This window comes from Copadichromis virginalis, linkage group LG7 (assembly GCF_057382275.1).
Source record: "Copadichromis virginalis isolate Kocher_CV1m ecotype Utaka linkage group LG7, C_Virginalis_male_GT1.1, whole genome shotgun sequence".
Classification (NCBI taxonomy): Eukaryota; Metazoa; Chordata; class Actinopteri; order Cichliformes; family Cichlidae; genus Copadichromis; species Copadichromis virginalis.
In genome coordinates, this window is record NC_140624.1 from 16,045,072 (window position 1) to 16,067,035 (window position 21,964).

General features: G+C 38.2%; 1 protein-coding gene and 1 pseudogene across 5 annotated transcripts; one reads left to right on the top strand and one right to left on the bottom strand.

Moving 5' to 3' along the window:
- Positions 1-1,792: 1,792 nt before the first annotated feature.
- On the bottom strand, positions 1,793-13,949 carry LOC146704775 (ubiquitin-conjugating enzyme E2 Q2-like). 3 transcript variants are annotated; one of them, XM_085462147.1, is made up of 13 exons: positions 13,663-13,949; positions 8,895-8,999; positions 8,659-8,781; positions 8,517-8,573; positions 8,268-8,420; positions 7,819-7,903; positions 7,649-7,709; positions 7,462-7,552; positions 7,309-7,367; positions 5,743-5,791; positions 5,571-5,666; positions 5,373-5,439; positions 1,793-4,173 (listed from the first exon to the last, which is right to left on the bottom strand). In XM_085462147.1, the coding sequence occupies exons 1-13, from the start codon at positions 13,819-13,821 to the stop codon at positions 4,142-4,144; spliced, it is 1,137 nt and encodes a 378-aa protein (XP_085318273.1). In that variant the 5' UTR covers positions 13,822-13,949; the 3' UTR covers positions 1,793-4,141. The 3 variants fall into 3 exon arrangements, with proteins under 3 accessions (XP_085318273.1, XP_085318274.1, XP_085318276.1); XM_085462148.1 differs by having other exon boundaries at positions 8,268-8,417; positions 13,663-13,948; XM_085462150.1 differs by lacking the exon at positions 13,663-13,949 and adding an exon at positions 12,782-13,078.
- Positions 13,950-18,208: 4,259 nt separating this feature from the next.
- LOC146704776 (UDP-glucuronosyltransferase 2C1 pseudogene) lies at positions 18,209-21,621 on the top strand (annotated as a pseudogene). Of its 2 annotated transcripts, none has more exons than XR_014921216.1 (2): positions 18,209-18,306; positions 19,681-21,621. The product of XR_014921216.1 is annotated as a UDP-glucuronosyltransferase 2C1 pseudogene, transcript variant X1 (transcript). The 2 variants fall into 2 exon arrangements; XR_014921217.1 differs by lacking the exon at positions 18,209-18,306 and adding an exon at positions 19,421-19,513.
- Positions 21,622-21,964: the final 343 nt, after the last annotated feature.

Here is a 21,964-nt window from a genome sequence, read left to right on the forward strand (position 1 = left end):
TCCGATTATTACAACTGGAAATGATGTGGTAGTGGAGTAGTAACTAAGTAACCTATAATAAATTACAGAGTTATAAAATATAACAAAATGGTTCTAATAGATACAAATAGCTCTAATTATAAATATTCCAGATGCTGATCACTATGCTAGACAATCTCCCAGTTTATATTTGTTATATTTGTTCAACCTGCCATCAGCAGCCAATCAGCAACTAAGTTTAAATCAGAGAGGGAATAGAGCAGGTTAATGAGGGTGGCAATAAAAGAAAAACACAAGAGGAAGCCCATTGCTTTCTCCATATCCCCCCTGACTCGTATTTCTGTAGCTTTGCTCTTTGCTAGTGCCATCGTCCCTGCTGGTAGCATGAGATGGTACTTGCAGCCTATTCAGGTTGCATATCCATGCATGCTGTCACAAGAAAATTTACTGGGTCTTCCTGCACAGTCCAGCACAGAAATGGAGAAGGGCATCAACCAGGCAGCAGGACCAGCCCCTTTGTGCGAGGAGGAACAGGAGGAGCTCTCCAAAGTGACCTGCAGCAGGCTACTCGTGTAAATGTTTTGTCAGAAACAATGAGATCTGCCAGTGAAGCGCCATGTGAGCCCTGAGCACATGTGACAGATGTGAAAGGGTCTGGACACAGCGTGTTCAAAATTACGCTACCAGCAACATCATCCAGCATGATCCTTCAAGGCATATTCTTGAAGGATACCATAAACCTCCATGTTCCAGCCAGCAGTACCAGGCTAAAACCCTCGGATCTGATGGTGGCCTCACCCATCATGTTCCCCAGGCACATCCATGACTTTATCCAAGTCTGGGGGAAGATTCCCAGCACACCATCCACCATCACTTCACGAGTGTTCCCAGATGTTGGGAGTGCACATGCAAGTGGGGGCTGTAAACAGTAATGAGTACTAAATGAGCTGCATCAGCCTGTAATTTGAATTTTTAACTCTGCTTTTTGTGGTTTTGAATCCAGCCCTCAACAAGCTGCTGAAAGGGTTTACACTGACCGTTATATCATTTCATTCTCAACAATTTATACTGCATCCATGCTTACCAGTAAAGATTTTCATCTTGAATATTTCATTCATCAAGAGCCAATGTATATTTTAAGTGTTTCCTTAATTTCCTGGAGGTGTAAAAAGAATTTATGGATTCCTAAACACAGCTCTAAGAGATTAAGTATTTACCCAATTATTCCAATAAACTACAGACTTAAAGGATATCAATCCTTTGTAGTAATGTTTGTAAACTCACTTGAGTACAAATATTTGCTAAATAAGCAACAGAAACAATTTCCCAAAGGTTTTGTATTTATGTAGTTATTTACACCTTTGAATATTTGACTCAAAATTTGGCAATTTGTACAATTTTAGTTATATTTAAGTATTTGAATACATTTTCCACGCTTGGCAATAAGAATAATGTAAAACCAGGGAACTCTGAAACTAAACTTTAACATCACTACTAATTATTGCACTTGAGATAAAACCAGATAAGAGTTACCTTACTCTGAATGTGCCGGTAGATTTTACCTCATTTTAACTATTTTTCTTTTAAGTACATAAATTATTACACTACATTGTAAATATGCAACTACATAATAAAATTGTGTAAATTACTTAATACACATTACAACTGCCACCTAATCATCAACTTTAAATTATGGAGAAATATATTTGATATTCAAGAGAAACAAAAACTAAAAAATTTGCTACTGAATAAAATGTAAATTAAAACAATTGAAAAACTTTACAACTCCAATGCTACACACGAATACCAGTGATAATCTTAAAATTCTTTATTCATAAACTTGATGCAAGTTTACAAATTACTGTACATGGTCAAAATTTCTTCAAATGGAAAAAAAACCAAAAACAAGAAACCCAAAATGAGCCAAGAGTGTCAGACTTGTTGGTGCCAGAAAATGAATTGAGATAAATGATACACAGTCCAGTTAGAGAAGTGCCCAATTACCATTGCATGACCGTCAAACTTGAATCGTCTCAGTATCTGCTGTGACCCAAGCTTTTGCATTTTGAAGGGAGGCAGTCACACATGTGGATAAAGGGTCTGTAACAGAGGGTTTAATGTGCACCTCCTCTCTACACCTGACCACACGGGTCCCCATCATTGGTGAAAGTGTCTTGATAAAAGATATTAATAACCTCCACCCTCAGATACATCCTGTTGTCACAGGTCTGATGTAAGCAGTGTGCTGAGAACAAAAGAAATTCTGATCAGAAATTATTCACGATATGACACCTCTCTGGGGAGAAGGGGGGTGGGGGTGAAAAAAAAAAAAAAAAAAAAAAAAATCAGTGAGAGCAATAACACAGACTGGTCAACATGCTCCTTGCAATCCAGCACTTGCTATGTAAATTGCTTTATTACAAAGTCATGCGACCTGTGTTTTAAAGTTCAGTTCATCAGTGGGCAAGTATGTCAAAACATTACTGAAACTGCGCACTAATTAAACCCAGAAAGTCACCCGCAGCTCAACATGGACATGTACCGATCCCCCTCCTAAGTATTGTTTGTTACCTGAGTTGCCATTCAAATGTACTTTTGCAGACAGTGTTAGCAAATAAACTGCAAAAGAGCCAACAGATTGATAGATACAACGTGTGTCCTGTAATTTGGGGAACAGCAGCACTCTGTGTGTACTACAGGATATTTCAAGGTCAAAGTTCGAATGTACAGTTTTATAATCACACTACTAAATCATCCTTTTCCACAAGCAACACTGAAACACACCTGTGCTATATTGTAATGGCAGAGGAAGCCCTACAGATAATGGACATTTAGCTCCAAGTCATGTCGAGTGACAGGGCGGCACACTTTAAATGGGCAGGGAGGGGAACGAAAAACAAAACAAAAACAAACAAAACACTACAACAAATTTATGCGAGGATGATATGACAAGTTTGCTTTAAAATTAAATTTAAAAAAAAAAAAAAAAAAAAAAAAAAAAAAAAAAAAAAAAAAAAAAAAAATGAACAGAGGAACATCCAAAAAAAACCTTAATTTATTTCCTCAATAAAGTCCACTCCAGCAGATATGCTGGATGAAATGACTGCAATCAAATCAAACCCAGCTTTTTAGATCAGCGGCTGAATAGGGGGCTTCTGTACAACGTGCTGTTAACTTTACACACAGATGGCTTCATTGTCAGCATCCAACTAGCCATCAACCTCTACAGCTATTTAAAAAAAAAAAAAAAAAAAAAAAGCACTTGCAGCCTTTGACATAAATAAGGCAAGAGGACCCAAGAGGGGTTAGAACTTCCAATCTTATGTATCCTCTCACTATAAGATATACAATATGAAAATTCTGATTTATTTCATACCTATCGGCCTTATTTTCTAATTAACTGCAAGTTGACTTGTTCACAACACTGCAGCATTTTGTTTCTGCTTGACCCGATGTTCTTCACACATTATAAAAAGCAAGTGCCAAAAAAAACAAAAAAAACAAACAAAACAAAACAAAAAACAGTGAGTAGGTAATTTCAAATTTAAGATAAGCTTACAAAATATGGAATCGTATCATTTGTTGTCTAGGATACCCAAATAATTTAAAAAAAAAAAAGCCAAATAATATTTCTAGAACAATGTTTGCATCTATGTACCAGTTAATTTCCAAAAAAGAGAAAAAAAGAAAGAAAAAAAAAAAAAAAAAAAAAAAAAAAAAAAAAAAAAAAGCAGTTGTGAGGAGGTTCTGCTTCTGTATCAATCTTCCTTTAAAATTCCCACTAAATGAGGGGTAATGGACTGTGAAGCCCGCTTTGTCAAAGCAGCTGAAGAAAAAGCATTTCCCCAAATTTCAAGGGAGAAAAATTTTTTTTTGTTTGTTTTTTTTGTTTGTTTTCAAAAGACAAATGAGCATATTTAGAAAACAGAACTAGTGATAACCTCACATAATCCTCCTCACTAAAACACTGAGGGGGAGAAGCAAAGTGAGACCGGAATAAAGTCTTTCCTGGAGCGAGGTGACGGGAATACTTGTCAAATGAGCCACGAGATGGTTTCTGTGAGAACGATGATATATTCCCAGTAAGTCAGAGAGGGAAAATATTCCAAAGAAAGCAAGACGACTCAAAGACATGTTCCCGGTGCATAGTGGTAGAAGCTCCTTATCCATCCTCTTTAGGTGGTGTGTACCAACCTGAAGGAACAGAAAGACAAACGCAGTTATTTAAAGAAGCCTTGTTAAAGTGGAATTCATTGACAGTGCATATTGTACACGAACACACAAAAGCCTGATATAAATGCAGTTTCAAACAACTAGAACTGTAACACAGATGTGGTGAAAGAAGAGTGCAGTTTATCCTGCATGTGGGTCATTGATGTGACCTATTTCTGTGCACCAGCGCATCATTTCTGTTAAATGAATTCGTTTATTTTATAAAACTTAGTTTGAATACATTTGTAGTGCCTTCAAATATGAATTTTTAAAAGTTATCTAAAACCTGTAAATGTCACATGGTCCAACTGTTTGTTTAAATGAACAGAAGACCATCTCTTTAAATGGTAAAATATTTAAAATAAAATACATCTAGGCTGGTACACTTTTCATGGCAGGTGGTATGACCAGTGTATGTCATAAAAAAGTGATATGTTTATACTATTGCTACCAAAAACAAAGGTCAACATTGGTGTCCAAGTAAAACCCTATTTAAACTGGTAATAGTTGTGAAAGTAAGGAGTGCAATCTCAGATCTTTCTTATCTAATAGCTTTTATTATTTAATAGTTTTACTTAAAATATTTGAGAGACTCAGCTTTTGTCATGAACTGAATAAATTGTTTTATACAGAAATTTAGGCACAAAATATGATTCAGAGACACAAATTTATAAAACATTCATACATAAATGCGTTCATGCATGAATACCAAATACTACGTCACATCGATGACCCACAAATGACTGCAGTACCCAAAAAAAGGCCATTTTAAACCAAGAGAAACAGGGTGTGTGTATATACATGCAAATGAAACGTGCACTTATAACCTTTAAGGAAGTACAGTACAAAAATGCAGTGGTATTTTACATATGTGGAAGTATGCTTAAAGCTAATGGAAATGCCATTAGTAAAAACATAATACTCAAATTGTAATTTGTGTGAAAAAACAGTGGGACTAGTATGGATTTTGTTTGTAAAAAGGTTAATTTTTTTTTTTTTTTTTTTTTTTTAAACACTTGCCTATAAATTTTAATTTCCCAGTAAGAAAAGCTTGCTCATGTTTACATTTATATGAAAGTAGACTGTATACATGCATCAGTGAATGGGGACCATTAGCTAAGGATCATGATGTTCCCATTGTGTGTTTATTGAGTGTCAGTAATTCATAACTCTTTCCTTACCATTCTTTTCATGAATCTGAACCAGGGATTTGTATGACTGTTGTGCTCTGGCAAGATTGTACTGGTTCTGAAAGACAAAAGGCAACATGTCAATACGCAGAAGCAGGATGATCCATTTATTTTACTTGTTTTCATTACTGAAACAAAGTTCATTTGAAAACAAAAGCAAACATCACACCAGTTCATGATATGTGTTACCTTATTGGCTCCAAACTGCACCCTGGCTTTTCCTTTAACCAGAGTTGCATTTATCTGCATAATGACAGATTCTATGGAATAGGCACTGCTCCAGCCCTAACAAACGCAAATAGAAATGAATCAGTTCCTGTTGTTAGTCATAATTATTATTTTATTTATCCCATTTGCATACCTGTTTTGTGAGAAGTTCCATGCACAATGCTCCTCCCCCTAAAACATAACTGAAAAAAAAAAAAAAAAAAGATTCACAAATGTGTCATTGAGTGAGAGTATTAATCTTTTCAAAAAAAAAAAAAAAAAAAAAAAAAAGTATTTTTCTTGCTCTCCAGAATTTTCTTTCTTAATTTGCTAAATTATCAGAAGCCTTGAAAGTAAGTATAGCACAGTGATGTATGGCAATGGCGTGTGCTTTATAATTCCTTTTAAATTAAATTTTAACTGCTTCACCTCTACTGCCATAAGCATAGATACAGTGAATCTTCACAAGTCATACCATACGTATTTACAACAGGACTTCTCTAGCGGAGGATCTCCTGTTCTATGATAATAGGTTATTTCTACCCTGTACCGAGCACAATGCAACATAAGCCACTGTATCTTTTAAAAAATAAATAAATGAAAAAAAAATCCTAAGCCACTTAATTTCATGTAACATTTGCTTTATTGAACCACTTGACACACACTTTTTTATTTTTACTTAACTCTTTAGAGTATTATATATATATTATATCATCAAACTCCTTATTAAGCACCTGTAATTCAACTTTTGTTTTAAATTTTTTTATTTCCGACTTCCTTTGTTTTATCCTGTTTAAGTTCGGTCTTCCCATTTTCATCTTCGTAATATTAACTGCCTTCACTCACTCCACGCCATACTTGTCAATGCTCTTGTCACATCTCGTTTAGATTTTTGTAATTCTCTTCTCTGTGGTCCACCTCAAATCTCTCCATAAATTGCAGTTAGTTCAAAACAAAGCCACTCGTATTATATTCTGAATTAGATCTACTGAACATAGAACACCTGTTCTTAAACCGCTCCGTTGGTTTCCAGTTCACCTCCGTGTCCATTTCAAGATCCTGCTTCTTACTTTCAAAGCGCTTCTTAACCTTGCTCCCCCATATTTATTTGATCCTTTCCATACGTACTCACCCCCTAGTACACCTTGGTCTTCTTCAGTTTCCCTTCTGTCTGTTCCACCTGCTCGCCTGACTTTCATGGGACTCAGACCCTTTAGTTGTTTTGCCCAGAGACTTCACAGTTCGGAGATGTGGTAGAAGTGCATTCCAAACTCTCTCTCCACTTTTAAATCGCGTCTTAAAACCCATCTATTCAAAATTTCATACCCTTCATCATGATTCCGTCATAGTCCATTTGTACCTTGTTTAGCTTTTATACTTTATTTTTCATTTACCTTATGTTTTATGGGTTTTTTGTACTAATGTAAAGTGACCTTGAGCGTCTTTAAAGGCACGATAAATAAAATGTATTATTATTATTAGTTTTTTTTAAGTTATTTCTTTAAACACCACCTATAAAATGGCTTAAACAATCTTAAGGCTGCAATACAGCAGGAATTTACATATTTGTTTAGTCTAAACAGTGGGGTGTTATTTTTTAAATAACAGAAGAAACCATTTGAAGTTGTCAAGCAAATCATAAAGCATATTCTGGGCAGTAACATTCATAAGATGCATATGATGTATGTAATTTGGGCTGGGAACACTACTGCACACTCACCCTCCAGAGAGCACAGGCGAGACAACCCGTACAAAAGGTGGGTCAAAGGGAAAATTATCCTGTTGTAGAGAAGAAGAAAAACTGCCTTAAGACAGCCCTATACTACAAAAAAAATAAAATAAATCTGTTGACAATTACTTCCATAGGACTCACTTTATAAGAGAAATTGAGCAAAATGTAATCCACTCCTTCCTTTTCTTTTAAGACCTGCAAGTCACTATGTAATGGACTATCTGGGTCTACCCTGTAACAAACAGCAACAGAAAAGGTCAAATAAAAGCATAATTTTCAAAGTTGGAAATATAAATAGAATAAAAATACACTCAGAATAAGAACTTACGTCCTTAACTTCACATGCCATTCATAAAGGCTGTCATTGACTAGTTCGACTGAATAAATACCTGTGAAATGAGTCACAAACGCACAAAGAGCTTCACTTAAAGCTTCTGGAAAAAAAACATTAAATACAATGCAAGCCACAAGCATTGAGTAATGGTTCCTTGTATTCACCTGTCTTGTAACTCTGTGACCTATAGATCTCCCTGAGTTCCTTCATTAGGCGGTCTGAGGCTTGCACTGAGCCAGAGACTGCACCCTGCAACATAAAACAACTGACGGTTAAACAACTGGACAAACAGGAAGCATACCAGAGGTTTTCAGATTTTGCACAATTTTCTTGGACTGCTGCATTTTTGCACTGAGTGTTGGAGGTTGCTGTTAAACTGTTAGGTTGCATGAGAATGTACAACTTCTTCCCTTTATAATTGACAGACTCAATGAGTCTGTCAATTATACCGCGCCAAAAAAAATAAACAAATCATAATTAAAATTATTTTCTAGTAGAAATTCATACAAAAGACTAATTATCTCATCGTGATTGTGCATTCATAATCTCCAAAAGCCAAAAATATTAACTGAGATTAAGGTTTGATTAAAAATGTGACAGATGGAAATCTTACATTCAAGTGATCTTGTCTCTGATTTTTACGGATTTTCTCCAAGATAGCCAGATTTTCTTTTTCTATCCCTTCATCTTCTGACTTTTTTCCATCCACTGGCTCCTCTTCTTTCATTTCGTAATGGTCCAGGTCTTGGTCAAGATCAATATCCTGCTGGCAGAACACATACATTTGTTCAGAAAAGAGAAAAAAAAACCCCCAAAGATATTAAACAAATTGACGATCAATCAATGGATCATATTTGGATACCTCTCCCATTTCGTCTTCTTCTTCCTCTTCAGATGTCACGTCACCTGATAACCCGTGCTGTGAAAGGTTGGAAATTGAAAAACAGTGAGTAGCTAAGGTCAACGAAAGACTCTTGAGCTTTACTCTTATTTACTGAGCTTACTTTTCTGTCTTGGGTGATCGGGCCAGCTGGTAGAGGCTGGTCCAGCATTTCTACATCTGGATGTTGTGGCAGGTTGTAAAGACGACAGAGATCACAAATAAGGCGCTTCAACTGCTGTAGAAGCTATAAGAAACATCGAGAAGATCAACTGTCAATAATAATATTAAATTACATTTTCCTAATGTAGCAAAGCATCCTACCGGTATGTGGAGCAAGAGCCATATTAACCATCTTACCAATGTGCTGCCTTTCCTCACATCTTCTAGGCGCTCCAACACTTCAGCCAGACTGGGATCATCAGAGTCGACAAACCATATTGGTGGCGTTGAGGGATAGGATTCCTGCAACAGCAGCAATAAGAATCATGCTCAAGTGCTGATGGCTTTACAGTCAACAGAATGCACTTGAATTGTACAGAGAAAACCACTGCTTTTAAGAAACAAAAATGTCACCCTGGGTTAGAAATCTGATTAACATAAAGGGTAATAAAGTTCGTTTCAGAGTTACAAGTGACTTCAAACCAAAAGCCTTAGCCCACACAGCCACCCACTGCACAAAATTAGCCTCCTACAAGCTGAAGAGCGAAAGCAACTCGAGCACGAGAGAGAAGTGGTTAAGTGCTCCTTTGACATTTCAATTAGGTCTTAATACAGCTTTTGAAGTCATGAGTAAAAATCCAGTTTTCAACTGCTGTGCCTAGCAGCAAACGTATTCAAACAAGCATTTAGACACATATGGTAGTACTATGTAAAGTTTGTAAAGCCCAAGAGAAGAAAATACTGCACACAGAAGAAGAGAGAACCGTGTATATATTAATAAGAGATGTTTTATTTTTGATTAGGTTTTTCAGAAAGTTAAGAAAGATGTTGAGAGAAAACATGCTGTATAAAATATGCAGTAATGACTGTGCAGTATTCATGTTAAAATGACTGCACTGAAGTCTGAGAAAACTTCCCTACTTTTCAACTGATTCAAGATCCCAATTTAAAAAAAAAAAAAAAGAAAAAAAAAAAGAAAAAAAAGAAGTTTGTCTCGATTGGTAGTTTTAGTTAAAGTTCAAGACCAATTTTTCTTCTCGTTTTAAAGGTTAATAAATCTGCTGGTTTTCCAGAGTCTGAGTAATCATGCTGATTAACTGAGTCAGAAACATCCCTCAATCATAATGCCTGCTTTCAAACAACAAAGATGGTGATGACCAAAAAGCCAAACTCGTGTTTAAAATAGGATCTGACTGAGTGCCTGATACATGCATGCGCCACAGATGAAAAATATTATAGTATTTACAACCTCCAATCAAACCTGGCATAAGATCTCTCATCCACTGTGGGGAGGAGTTAAACACACGGTGCCACAATGTAAACTACACTGTGTAAACTGGGCATCTAATTGTAACCATGACTTGGATGCTGACGTGAATGCTCTTTACAAGTCAGAAACTGGTGAACTGGTAATTACGATGCCTTTATTATCAGCACAGTGCAGTGTTAGTGTAACTCAATAATATGTGCCTTTCAACTTCTTACTAATCTCCATACTAGAGTTCAGCTGATAAACTGATCTTTTACACAAAATGTCATCAATTTCCAAGTTCCTGCTTCTATTTTACGCCTTCGATAACTAAGTGTCATGAGATTTGGGCTGTTGTTACACATTTTAACATTTATTCTTCTGTCTAACTGAACTCTGACTCTCATTCAAGAAAAATGCTGTAAAGTTTATTTTATACTTGCACACAGTGGCCCCCTTTTTGAAAGCTGGAGTGTGTGGTACATAATGGGCGAGCTAGAGGGTCAGTCTCTGCAGGTATTTAAACAATTTATCAAGGACAGAGTACAATGGCAAGGAATTTTTGGAAAAAGACTGCTGAAACAAGTGGAAAATAAAAGACTTTTTGCAGAGAAGTCTAGAAAAAACACCTTTGTGTTTGTAAGACACTTCCTACTTCCTATAAATCATTGCCTACAACTCCAACAGTCAAGTGTACCCGTATGTGTGACTGTCTAGGATAAAGCCATCTATAATTTCATCCATCTAATTTCAAGCTTATCTAAGGTCAGGTCACAGAAGCTGTAACCCTTAACATTATATTTCAAACATCTTTTTACTCCAGTTACTCCTTGAGGACACCCACTCCATCCCAGTACCCAGGGATAAATAACCTGAGTGTTCTGGTTTTGACCCAGGGTCTCCTCCTAGTTGCCAGTGCCCAGAAAACCTCCAAAGGTAGGTGTTAAGGAGGTATTCTGGCCAGATAACAGAACCATCTCAGTTAGCTCCTTTAAAAGTGAAGCAAGAGGGACTCTACTCTGTGCTCCCACTGGATATCTGACTGTCTTACCCAGTCTATAACACTGAGCTCAGCCACCATATGATGGAAACCGATCAACCCCTTTTATTTGTGACCTTGTTCTCCCAGTCGCAACCCAAAACTCATGACAACAGGAGAGGGCTGGAACTACAGACAGTACAAAAGATGATCCAGGCATCTGATTTGGGTCTGAAAAGTGAAGTCTATTTGTCTAAATCTGTTACGTTCACATGACGGCTCTACGTGTACATGGTAAATAATGTGCACTTGTCTTTAAATAATACCAGCGAGAATAACAGCATCAGTGGGTGCTCTCCTATGTTTCACGAGACAGAACATTTGGTTTATGCTTTGACCCGTCTTCCTCCCTTCATACCAACCATTTGTGGAAGATGGCCACCCCTCCCTGAACCTGGTTCAGCTGGAGGTTTCTTCCTGTTAAAACAAACTTTTTCCTTCCCACTGTCGCCAAACACTTTCTCATAGGAAGTCATACGTTGGGTTTCTCGGTGTATGTATTATTGTAGGGTCTACCTTAAAATATACAGTCCCTTGAGGTGACTGTTGTCGTGATTTGAATTAAATGTCTCTTTGCTTTTCTAATCCTTGGAAGACTTGGTTTAAATATCTTTTAAGTATCAGCCGTGCCAGTTTTTCCAACTATTTTAATCAGATATTTTGTGGCTGTCTGCCAACTTAGATGCTAGCATAACACTGTGAATGTGCTGCTTACGTAGCCTTAAGCTTTATTTGTGCTCACCACATTGGTAGCCGTGTGCACCTACTGTGATGTCATTGCAGTACATCAGACTAGAAATCTTCTCCTGATTGATGGAGGTCACCACTCAGACAAAACCTCTGCATCAATGCTTGCATAGAAGGAGGATGCAAAGGAAACAGTTTTATGTTATTTTCCTTCAAAGTCTCATCTTTCTGAAGCAAACTTAAGTGGTGAAAACTGGGCCCTAGACTGCAGTCTAAAGGGGCAATTATAATTTGTATTGTCACCGTTGCAAACAGTGGTGCCTCAAGCCATGCTTGGTCATTTAGGCTGCTTGTACATCTACATTGGTGGCAAAGCTGGTAGACATGAATGTATGGCTGTGACAACTTGCACCACCTTTTCAATGATATAGCAGTATAGGAGCTCAGTGATTCACAAATTATAGAGAGGGAGATGCCTCCAGTTTTGATTTCTTCTACTCCTAAACCAGCACTAATGTGGAGGTTTCTGTCTGAGCAGAGAAGAATGCAGTTCAGGAGAAGAATGAAGCACTGGTATAAATGCTGACCAGTTTGTAGTGACATTACTGTTTGTGCACAACATGATCAATGCAGTAAACCTAATGGGCTTTGGCATAATCCTAGCTATGTAAAAATAAATAAATTTTAAAAAAAAATAAATCACTCTGTAGCTCTGATGTCTTCGTGGCAATCTGCTTCAAATCATACCCAATGATATCCAACATGACCATGTTCACAGCATGGGGCCACATTTAACTCACAGCTACCCCTCTGAACAGGAAGAATGCAATATACCTGAGTGTAATCTAGTTTTCCTTTAGCATGAGCTGACTCAAAAGGACACAGACAGTGAGGTTTAATCTCAATATGGCAGGGTATTCGGAACGTTTCAACAAGCACTCGCGCGTCCTCAAAATGCGCATAAGTGTAACTCTGTGTGTGCATGCTTTTGCTGAGAGGAGGAGGATGTGGTCAGGTTGTCAGGAAGATTCATCATCTGCTTACCTGAACCAAGCAAAACAAGTGCCAAGCGAAAAGAAAGAACCTCAGTTGTTAATAGATTACACCTACCTTCATCCACATTTTGTGATGGCTGGGAATGTCTGCTTTGCGCAAGTTTGAATTTGATTTTAATCGCTAATGTATTGGAGCGGGCTGTGAAACGCGTATAAATACTAGGCCCCTGTTTCGTTTCTTTTTGGTGGTGGGGGGGGCTGCGTTACTAAAAAATATACAGTTCCGCTGACGTTAACAGCTGGTCAAAAAAGCAATATTGTCACGTACATTGCGTCGCTTTCGTCAGGTTTTAGTGTCGAGATAAAGAAGACACTAACGTAACCGCTTTAATGTATGCCAGTAAGTTCGTCAGAGGGATCAGTCTACTTACTGAAAAAGGCAGAAAGGACGACCGAACAGCATTCCATTAAACCGCTTCTATTTCACGTCAATTAAAGCCATGTACGGGACCTCGACGCTATGTCTGTTTAAAAAACACACGTACACAGTAAAATACTGCTTGAAAGCAGCTGGGGTGTAGTGAAAGCCCTCGTATGACCGAACTAAATTAAGTTTAAATTGAACTAGATATAGGCCATAAGTGATAAAGTTAGCCGTTGTACTACTTTCAACAGTAACGCAGTTAATTTGGCAAACAAAAACAAGCTAGCATTAATGTTAGTTTCAGTTAACAAGCTAGCAAAAGCAACCGCAGCGTCGTTACTAATCGACGTTTTATTGTATAATTTTTCAAAGTGAACATAACACTGTTCGTGTGTCGTCCACTTTAATCCACGGGGTTACTCGGATTTTAATGGCCTGACACAGTTTATAAATGAAAGCGAAGACTTTATTCGTAGTTAATTTGTAAACACGGTGCCTTCCGCGGACCGATTTGGTTTCAGTCGATAGTCAGACGCTGGGTTAGCTTGTGCGCAGAGCTGGCCTGGACTCACCGTGATGTTGCAGTGGATGATCAGCAGCTTCTCCCCTGTTACGTTGAATTGGCAACTGAGTTCATCGGGTTTCCAGTCTATTATTCTGAATCGTTCGTGGTTTGGGTCAAAGATTGACTCCAAAAACTTCAGTTCGGCCTTCAGCCCCGAAACCGACATCTTCTACTCATCTCAAACCACCAGGCCGCTGGCAGAGGGGAAGTCGGGGCGGAATGCGACCGCGCAGTCGAATCGGCTGTACGGATCTCGCATATTAGCGTGAGAACAACAACAAAGGGCTGGAGAGTTAGCTTTATATAAACCTGTGTAGCGCACATAGACTCTTAGCAGCGTTTTGACAGCTGTGACACCACATACGTACATAAATATATTTACATTATTTTATATTTATTTTCGCACCACTACAGATGGAGTCATAGTTGTGACTTTTGCTTAAACGAACCATTTAACAGCATGAAAAGGTTCAGTGTTATACAAGATAATTAGTGCCCCCCATCCCCTTGTTTTTTTTTTTTTTTTTTTGTTTTGTTGTTGTTGTTTTTGTTTTAAAAAAAAAAGAGTATTTCCTATATGCTGTTAAACAAAGCAAAGAATCTTAAACACGGACAACCTAGTTTTATTTTGGATGGTTACTACTTCACACATAGAAATAAAATTATTTAGGAAAAAACGAAACTACCATGGTCAAAATTATTAGCTTCCCTATTGCCAACAGTCAGTTGTGTATCCTTTTTGCTGGATAACAGCCTAGAGTCAGTTGTTGTAGTTTTCACCAAGTCCCACAAGCAAATCTTGAGCAATCAATTCTTTTTTGGCAAATCTCTCAAGCTCCTTCAGATGTGATGGTCTTCTGTCTGGCAGGGACTCTGGTCTTCAGTTCACCCCACAGATTTTCAGTGGGATACAATTCAGGGCTTTGTGTGGGCCAGTCAGCAACGTTCACTTTGGTCTTCTGTAGGTAGTTCTTCACCAGGAGCGACCTATGCTCAAGGTCGTTGTTGTGTTGGAAGGTAAAGTGATGACACAGACACAATTTTCCTGTTTGAGGTTTTTTAAAATAAAAATCTTCACACACCATTCTTTCTTAATTATTGCTTCTGCTTTGATAAGATTTCCAGTTCTTGATGCACTGAAGTCTCCCCATAGTATAATACTCCCACCACCGTGTTTACCCTGGGGATGATGTTCTTTGGGTTGTAGGCCTCTCACTTTATTCTGTAAACATAAGCAACATCTCTTTGGCCAAAGAGCTCTAGTTTTAGGCACACTGCCAGTATAATCTTTCTCCAGGTTGTCCTGGGAATACTCCAGTCTAGCATGAAGGTGTCTGTTTTGCAAAAGCAGAGTTTTTCTTGGTCTGAAACCTTGGGGTCTATTCCTGAGCATTGATTTAGTTATTTTCTTCTTTAAGACTACAATTGTCTTCCTTCTCATATCCCAACTAGTGGCAGCAGATGGCTGCCCCTCCCTGAGCCTGGTACTGCTGGAGGTTTCTTCCTGTTAAAAGGGAGTTTTTCCTTCCCACTATCGCCAAAGTGCTTGCTCACAGGGGATCGTTTGACTGTTGGGTTTTTCTGTGTATGTATTATTGTAGGGTCTACTTTACAATATAAAGCACCTTGAGGTGACTGATGTTCTGATTTGGTGCTGTATAAATAAAATTGAATTGAACTGAATTACAATTGCAGGCTCAGCTAAAGTATTTACTAGAATCTTAGCAGTTGGTTTGGGGCCTTTAGACACATGTTTCACCAGTTTTACTTTCGTTTATCTAAATTTATCTAAATCTTTCAAGTTTTGAGCATCACAAAGTTAAAACACATCATCGTACAGCAGTGGTTTGTACCATGGCTAAATAAAACGGTCAGTTTCTCAGGAGAATAATAATATTGACCCTGGTCAATTTTGTTTTTCTGAATTAATACTGTTATTGTGTTCAAACAGAAATAATTTGTGCAGTCTAATGAAAAATAGTATGTTCAGGAAGTGCTATGTTGACAGTCTCTTGCGCTATTAAAAAAAACACAGGCCAATTTCGACAAAAACTTTAAATTTCATGGGGGGTAATAATTTTGTCCTGATATGCATATACATGTATTGATACTATTTATCAATCAGATGTATAATTAGTCAGTGTATAATACCAGTCAGACATGTAGCTACATCAGCTGTTTGGGAATTGTGAATGTTTGTGGCACAACAGCACATATTAACTGTCACGCAAAGCAAAACTGTGAATCATGAAAAGACCACAAACTAATTGACATACTCAAGCCTGTGGTCTTATGAGTGTTGCCTGGCTTCTACAAGATAAGATAATATAAGAGAAAAGACGACTACATAGTTTAATGTAGAATAGTTAAATAAAATAACAACAATATGACAAAACAAAGTATAGAAATGCACAAAAGCCAATACTTAAAACGTATTGTCAAATGAAGTGGTAAAGATTTTCTGTATCTGTCCTGTGTCAAACAGAGTAAAAGAACCGATTAACAAATTTTGAGCCTATAGTCACTGTGTCAACAGTTTGGCCCATATATTTTTATTTCTTTTGTTTTTGTCGTTATTTATTCCCTCCTTTATTTCCTAAAAAACATGTAAATCTTCAGTGAAAGTAAATATATTTTAGTAAAGTCTTCTAGGTCTTGAATATCATCACACTGTCTTTAAACATGTAGCTAGTGTAACTTATGTGACACCGTTGATAAACCACTACTTATTGTAAATGTTATCTCATTGGCTGATAAGCTGATATCATTTAATATAGCCAATGCTGGATGATAACAATGTTTGGTGTTAATGAAAATAACAATGGTGCACTAGAGGGGCATCAGTGAGACAAATGACAAGACGTGAATGGTTTTACAGGTGGAGGCCAGTGACATTTTTTCCTCCTCATATTTCTAGACTGTTTTTTCACTACTTTTGCATTTAACTATAGGGTCAGGGTCACTACTGGTAGCACAAGGCGATACCTGGACCCTACAGAGGTTTCACAGGTAGTCCCACTCCTCCAGTATGGCATATGTGCCACTGGAGTTTGTTCTGTCTTCCAGCAAAGTCTCAAGAGCATGGAGGAGATTCCGGGAGACAAGCAGTTACACTTGGAGAGCTGGGCACAGCTGTGGAAGGTCCGTAACCCATCAGCCACCAAGGACAGGATAAGGACTGCCAGAGCCCTACAAAATGACTTCCAGCAGCAGGACACTGGTGTGAGTGTCTCTGACCAAGCAATCAGACAGTGACTTCACAAGGGCCTGGCATCCTCAAGTGGGACTGTGCTCACGGCTCAGCACTGTGGAACCAGATTGGAATTTGTCATAGAATTACAGGTCCAGCATTGGCACCCTGCGCTTTTCACAGATGAGAGCAAGTTCACCCTGTGCATATGTGACAGACGCATGTGAAAAAGAATGTTTTGCTGCCTTTAACATTGTTACATTGAAGGCATATAATAACGTAGGGAGGGACAGACCTCTACAGGCTAGCCAACTGTGCTATGGCTGCCATTCACTACTATGCTGGTGGAGTGGGTGCTGGGTTCCTCCTGATGCACAACAATGCTTGGCCTCATGTGGTGAGAGTCTGCAGGCATTTCCTGGAGGAATAAGAAACTGAACCATAGACCGGACCCTACGTTAAAACCTATAGAGCACCTCTGGGACCTTACATTTTGGTCCACCGAGTTGCACGTCAGCCTGTGCAGGATCTAAGTGCTTCCCTGGTCTAGATATGGAAAGAGATCACCCAGGACATCATGTCTTCTCATTAGGAGTGTGCACCAATGATGTCAGACATTCATAGTCAGAATCTATACAAACTACTGATTATCGTTCTGAGTTGCTATAGTGACATGTTAGCATTTCCAGTGAGATGCTCTGCAGCCACTTACAGTTGCTGCTTGTTTATGGGTGTTTCTGCATTCAGTCTTGTATTTAGTAGTGGAAAAACACCCGATTTAAGCTCAAGAGCTTTGATCGGGTGACTGACGTGGTCACTGGAGAATATCCCATTTCTTTGCCTTTGGGAAACTCTTGCAGTTTGCTTTGGGTCATCACCATTATCACTACGAAGCACTGTCCAGTTTGGAGCATTTGGCTATTTTCATTCTGTCATAATGCCGTGTGTGAGCCAGGAAGGATCAGGACCTAAAATACAGAACTCAGAAGTAGGACTAAGTTATAAGTGCATATAAACCAAGTTATTCCATTGATATGAGTTACAGCTGCTTTTTAAACATTCAGAACTTTTACTTCTATACATCTATAAACCATCTCAACATAATATGACTGCATTAATAAGCACATTTCTAACTGATCTCATAGAGATAATCGTTTCTGGTAATTTTAGGCTGTGGAAACACTTTTTTGCATGCACCCATGCAGTTTAATGCTCTGGCCTAGGTAAACAATCAAGCAGTACAGAGTAATGCACTGATTGGACACTAGATGGCAGAAAACATGCATCTGTTCTGTTTACAAGCTAACATGAACTCTGGCAGTAGTAGTTCAAAGCCCAGTACACACACCTTGTATAACACAAATCAGTACACCGTGTAAAAGGTGGATTTAACACAGCACCAAACATTGCATAACCGTGATAGCGAACTTGAACCTGGGGTTCACGGCTCGAAGCATTTGGGTAAGTATTACTATAGCTTAAAATGTAAATATGTTTGGAGAAACATCCCGCACTTTGTGATAAAACACTTTATGATAAAAATGTGAGTCTAACTATTTTAATTTTGGATGATTAAACGTCTATAATTAGATATTATGGAGTGGTACGCCTAGATTGTGATCTTAAAGGCAGATTTAGCTAGCTTTGTTGGATTTGATTTTATTAAACAGTGTGGTCTTTCGCAAGCAAACTGCAGTTGGAGTTGTATTATATATAGGCTGTGGACCAAAATGACGCAGAGCCGGTTTTTCATTAGAACTTAATTCAATTATTACAGTTTAAATTTCTAGAATGTTTTCAATTTTTCCCTCGTGTGGCTATGAAGAGTGAGGCTGGTGCAAGATTTTATTTGTGAAATTGAGCGTGGGTGTGGATAATTACAATTATACTGTTTGATTTGAGTTTTGTGTCTGGATCCCTTTCTTTATTTTTTTTAAATCTCTGAGAATTATGAAGACCCAGGCTGGTATAAAAGTTTTTTTTTATTTTTCACTGTAAGGGAGTGGGAATGTGGACTAGCAGTCCAGCGCTGGTTGTGTGGCACATCCCCGCATGGAAGCTGTGGGTCCAGCTGTGGGGAATGACCAGTTAATGCCCAGCTGCACGTGTGAGCTGCACATCCCCAAAGCACAGAGTTTCCCAAACCCTGGCTTGGTCCATAACATGGACATATGTGTCCAGCTTCTCACAGAACACAAAGACTATCAGCAAATATATTCAAAGTATCCAAAGTTAAAATGCCTACATAAAAATTATTTTAATGTCTAATGTTATAATACTGTTAGTACTGATGCAGTGAGGTATAAGAAGCCCTGTTTTATGAGTTTAAACTGAGCTGCTTTTTAAAAACTGCTTTAAATACAACAAAATATCTTAATCCATAGATTTCTAAGGTTTGGGTGCTCCAACAATAAATAAAAAAGCAAAAACAAAAAAAGACAATACACATATGTTTATTTTTGCCATATTTGCCATGTTTCTTTAGTCTTTTAGAGGACGTTTGAGTTTTATGAAGTACTAAATAATTTGAACTCTTCTGATCTACATAAATTATTTCAGTGAATCCCTGTGAGAAGATTAGTAGAGGAATCCCCACACAGCTCTTAAACATCAGAAACACGACAGGGAGCCCCAATAGGGCACAGCATGCTTCTATAATCTCTGATAGGTAAAAAGAAACTTTGGGTTTCAAATATTGCAATGAAGTAAACACTATTTGTCTCTTTATTGCAGTGGAGTAGACATATATAGTCAAGATATCAAGTGGAAATATCAAATTATACAAAAATGATCAGGCAGTACTGTGTTACCGACTTGTTTTTGTGTATTTTTAAGGTATCTGAGGGACGTCATGAAGATGCTTTATTTACCTTTGATCCTCTTTACGCTACTCTCATTCCAACCACCCGGTTCATTTGGGGGCAAAATTCTGGTGTTCCCACTGGATGGAAGCCATTGGATAAACATGAAAGTGCTCATAGAGGAACTGCATGCCAAAGGTCATGAGATCACTGTCATTCGGCCATCTGATAGCTGGTACATCAGTGAGAAATCTCCACTCTATACCTCTGTCACACTTCCCTACTCTAGTGGATTTGAGGAAAACTTTGAAACATATTTGTTTCAACAGCTGGAAATCCGGCTTCAGGGAAAACCTACGTCCTCTTGGTCCCACATCTGGACTCAAATTCAGATCCGGAATGTGGTTGTAGAACAGTTCACTCAGTTTCACAAAGGGATGAGAGAAACAATCGTTCAGATGTTTGAAGACAAAGAGCTGATGCAGTCTTTACATGCTGCTAAATACGATGTGCTTTTGACTGACCCTGGCATCGGTTGCGGGGCCATGCTGGCACGCCGACTTCAGCTTCCTCTGGTTTTCAATGTAAGATGGACCATTCAAGGCGAGGCTCACTTCCTTATTGCTCCCTCACCTCTGGCATACATTCCTTTTACTGGAACAGAGTTAACAGATAAGATGACCTTCTCTGAGAGAATAAAGAATATGTTGAGTTACATTATTGGCATGTACACATTGTTTCACATGGCAGAAACAAACTACAAACCGGTTGTTATGAAGTACTTTGGGCCTGATGTGGATTACTCAACGTTTTTCCTGGACGCTGATATATGGCTTATGAGAAATGATTTTGTCTTTGAATTCCCACGTCCAACATTGCCAAATATTGTCTACATTGGTGGATTTCAATGTAAACCCTCAAAAGCGCTTCCTGATGACCTGGAGACATTTGTCCAGAGCTCTGGAGACCACGGAGTCATTGTGATGACCCTCGGGACTTTAGTTGCAAAGCTTCCTCAACATGTTACTGAGGAAATTGCTGCAGCCTTTGCCCGACTTCCTCAGAAGGTTATATGGAGGTATATTGGACAAAGGCCAACCAACCTGGGAAACAACACGTTACTAGTTAACTGGCTGCCACAAAATGATCTCTTAGGACATCCCAAAACTAGAGTGTTTGTGACCCATGGAGGCACCAATGGAGTTCAGGAAGCAATTTACCACGGGGTGCCTATAGTTGGACTGCCCTTATTCTTTGATCAGCCCGATAATCTCTTCAGGATCAAAGCAAAAGGAGGAGCTGTGATTGTGGATATCGCTATGCTCAAAAGAGATAGCTTTGCAGAGGCACTGATGACAGCTCTTTACAATTCCACTTACAGGGAAAACATGCAGATGCTCTCCAGGCTGCACAGAGATCAGCCTATGAAACCTCTGGATCAGGCAGTGTTTTGGATAGAATATGTTATAAGACATAAAGGGACCCGTCATCTGCAGACACAGTCGTACAAAATGTCGTGGTTTGTGTACAAGTCTCTTGATGTCATTGCTTTTTTGTTGACCGTCGTTTTGCTTATGATGCTCATTTGTGTGTCATGTCTAAGGCTAGTGTGGAGAATGATCTTTTCTGGAAAAAAAGTTAAACGTGAATGATCAGAAAAACAAAAGCGATCCAATCTGAAAAACGTTCTCTGCACCAGCCATGTGCTAATTACCTGAAAGCATTTTACTTTGCCATATTTATCTTGAGAAAATCAAGAGCATAACCCTGAATGTTTCTGATTTCAGTCGAGGTTTTTATTTGTGAAGCTATGATATCTGGTGGTGAAGAATCATTAAAAAAAAAATAAAAAATCAACCAATCCACACATGGATCAACTCTAGAAGCGAATCACTTTAAAGCTGGGCAAGCCCCACCTTGTTTTTCACCAAATTGTTTTTTGAAAAGTGCTTTGTGAATAAAGATGATTCTAGTATTTTCTATTTAATAATTTCTCTTGTATTTTCATTGTTTCCTGCTTACATTTTTAAAGAATTATGTCAGTGATGTGTACTGCTCTTAAGCCATTTACTGACCAGGCACTAGATGGCAATACAAGACACGCTGCACCTATCTGTCCCGTACTGTTTTCCTGACAGTGAAGTTAAGCTGATTTTTATTTATAATGGCTCAGTCCAGTCCTGCATTAGTAGACGTGCCATTCTGTAACAATTTGTAAGAAATTCAATTTATGTCCTTTTGTGTTTGAAAAATGAAGAAAATGGATTCTGCAGGATTTTAATGAAAGCCCCTGGGCTCAGGAAGTAGAGCAGGTCATC

What these genes read in the sequence shown, in the direction of transcription:
- LOC146704775 (XM_085462147.1), bottom strand. Translation starts at nt 13,821, where the DNA reads ATGTCGGTTTCGGGGCTGAAGGCCGAACTGAAGTTTTTGGAGTCAATC. An exon ending in TGCTCAATTTCTCTTATAAA is followed by an intron (nt 7,368 to 7,461) that starts GTGAGTCCTATG and finishes TCTCTACAACAG; the next exon opens with GATAATTTTCCCTTTGACCC. An exon ending in TCGCCTGTGCTCTCTGGAGG is followed by an intron (nt 5,792 to 7,308) that starts GTGAGTGTGCAG and finishes TTTTTTTTTCAG; the next exon opens with TTATGTTTTAGGGGGAGGAG.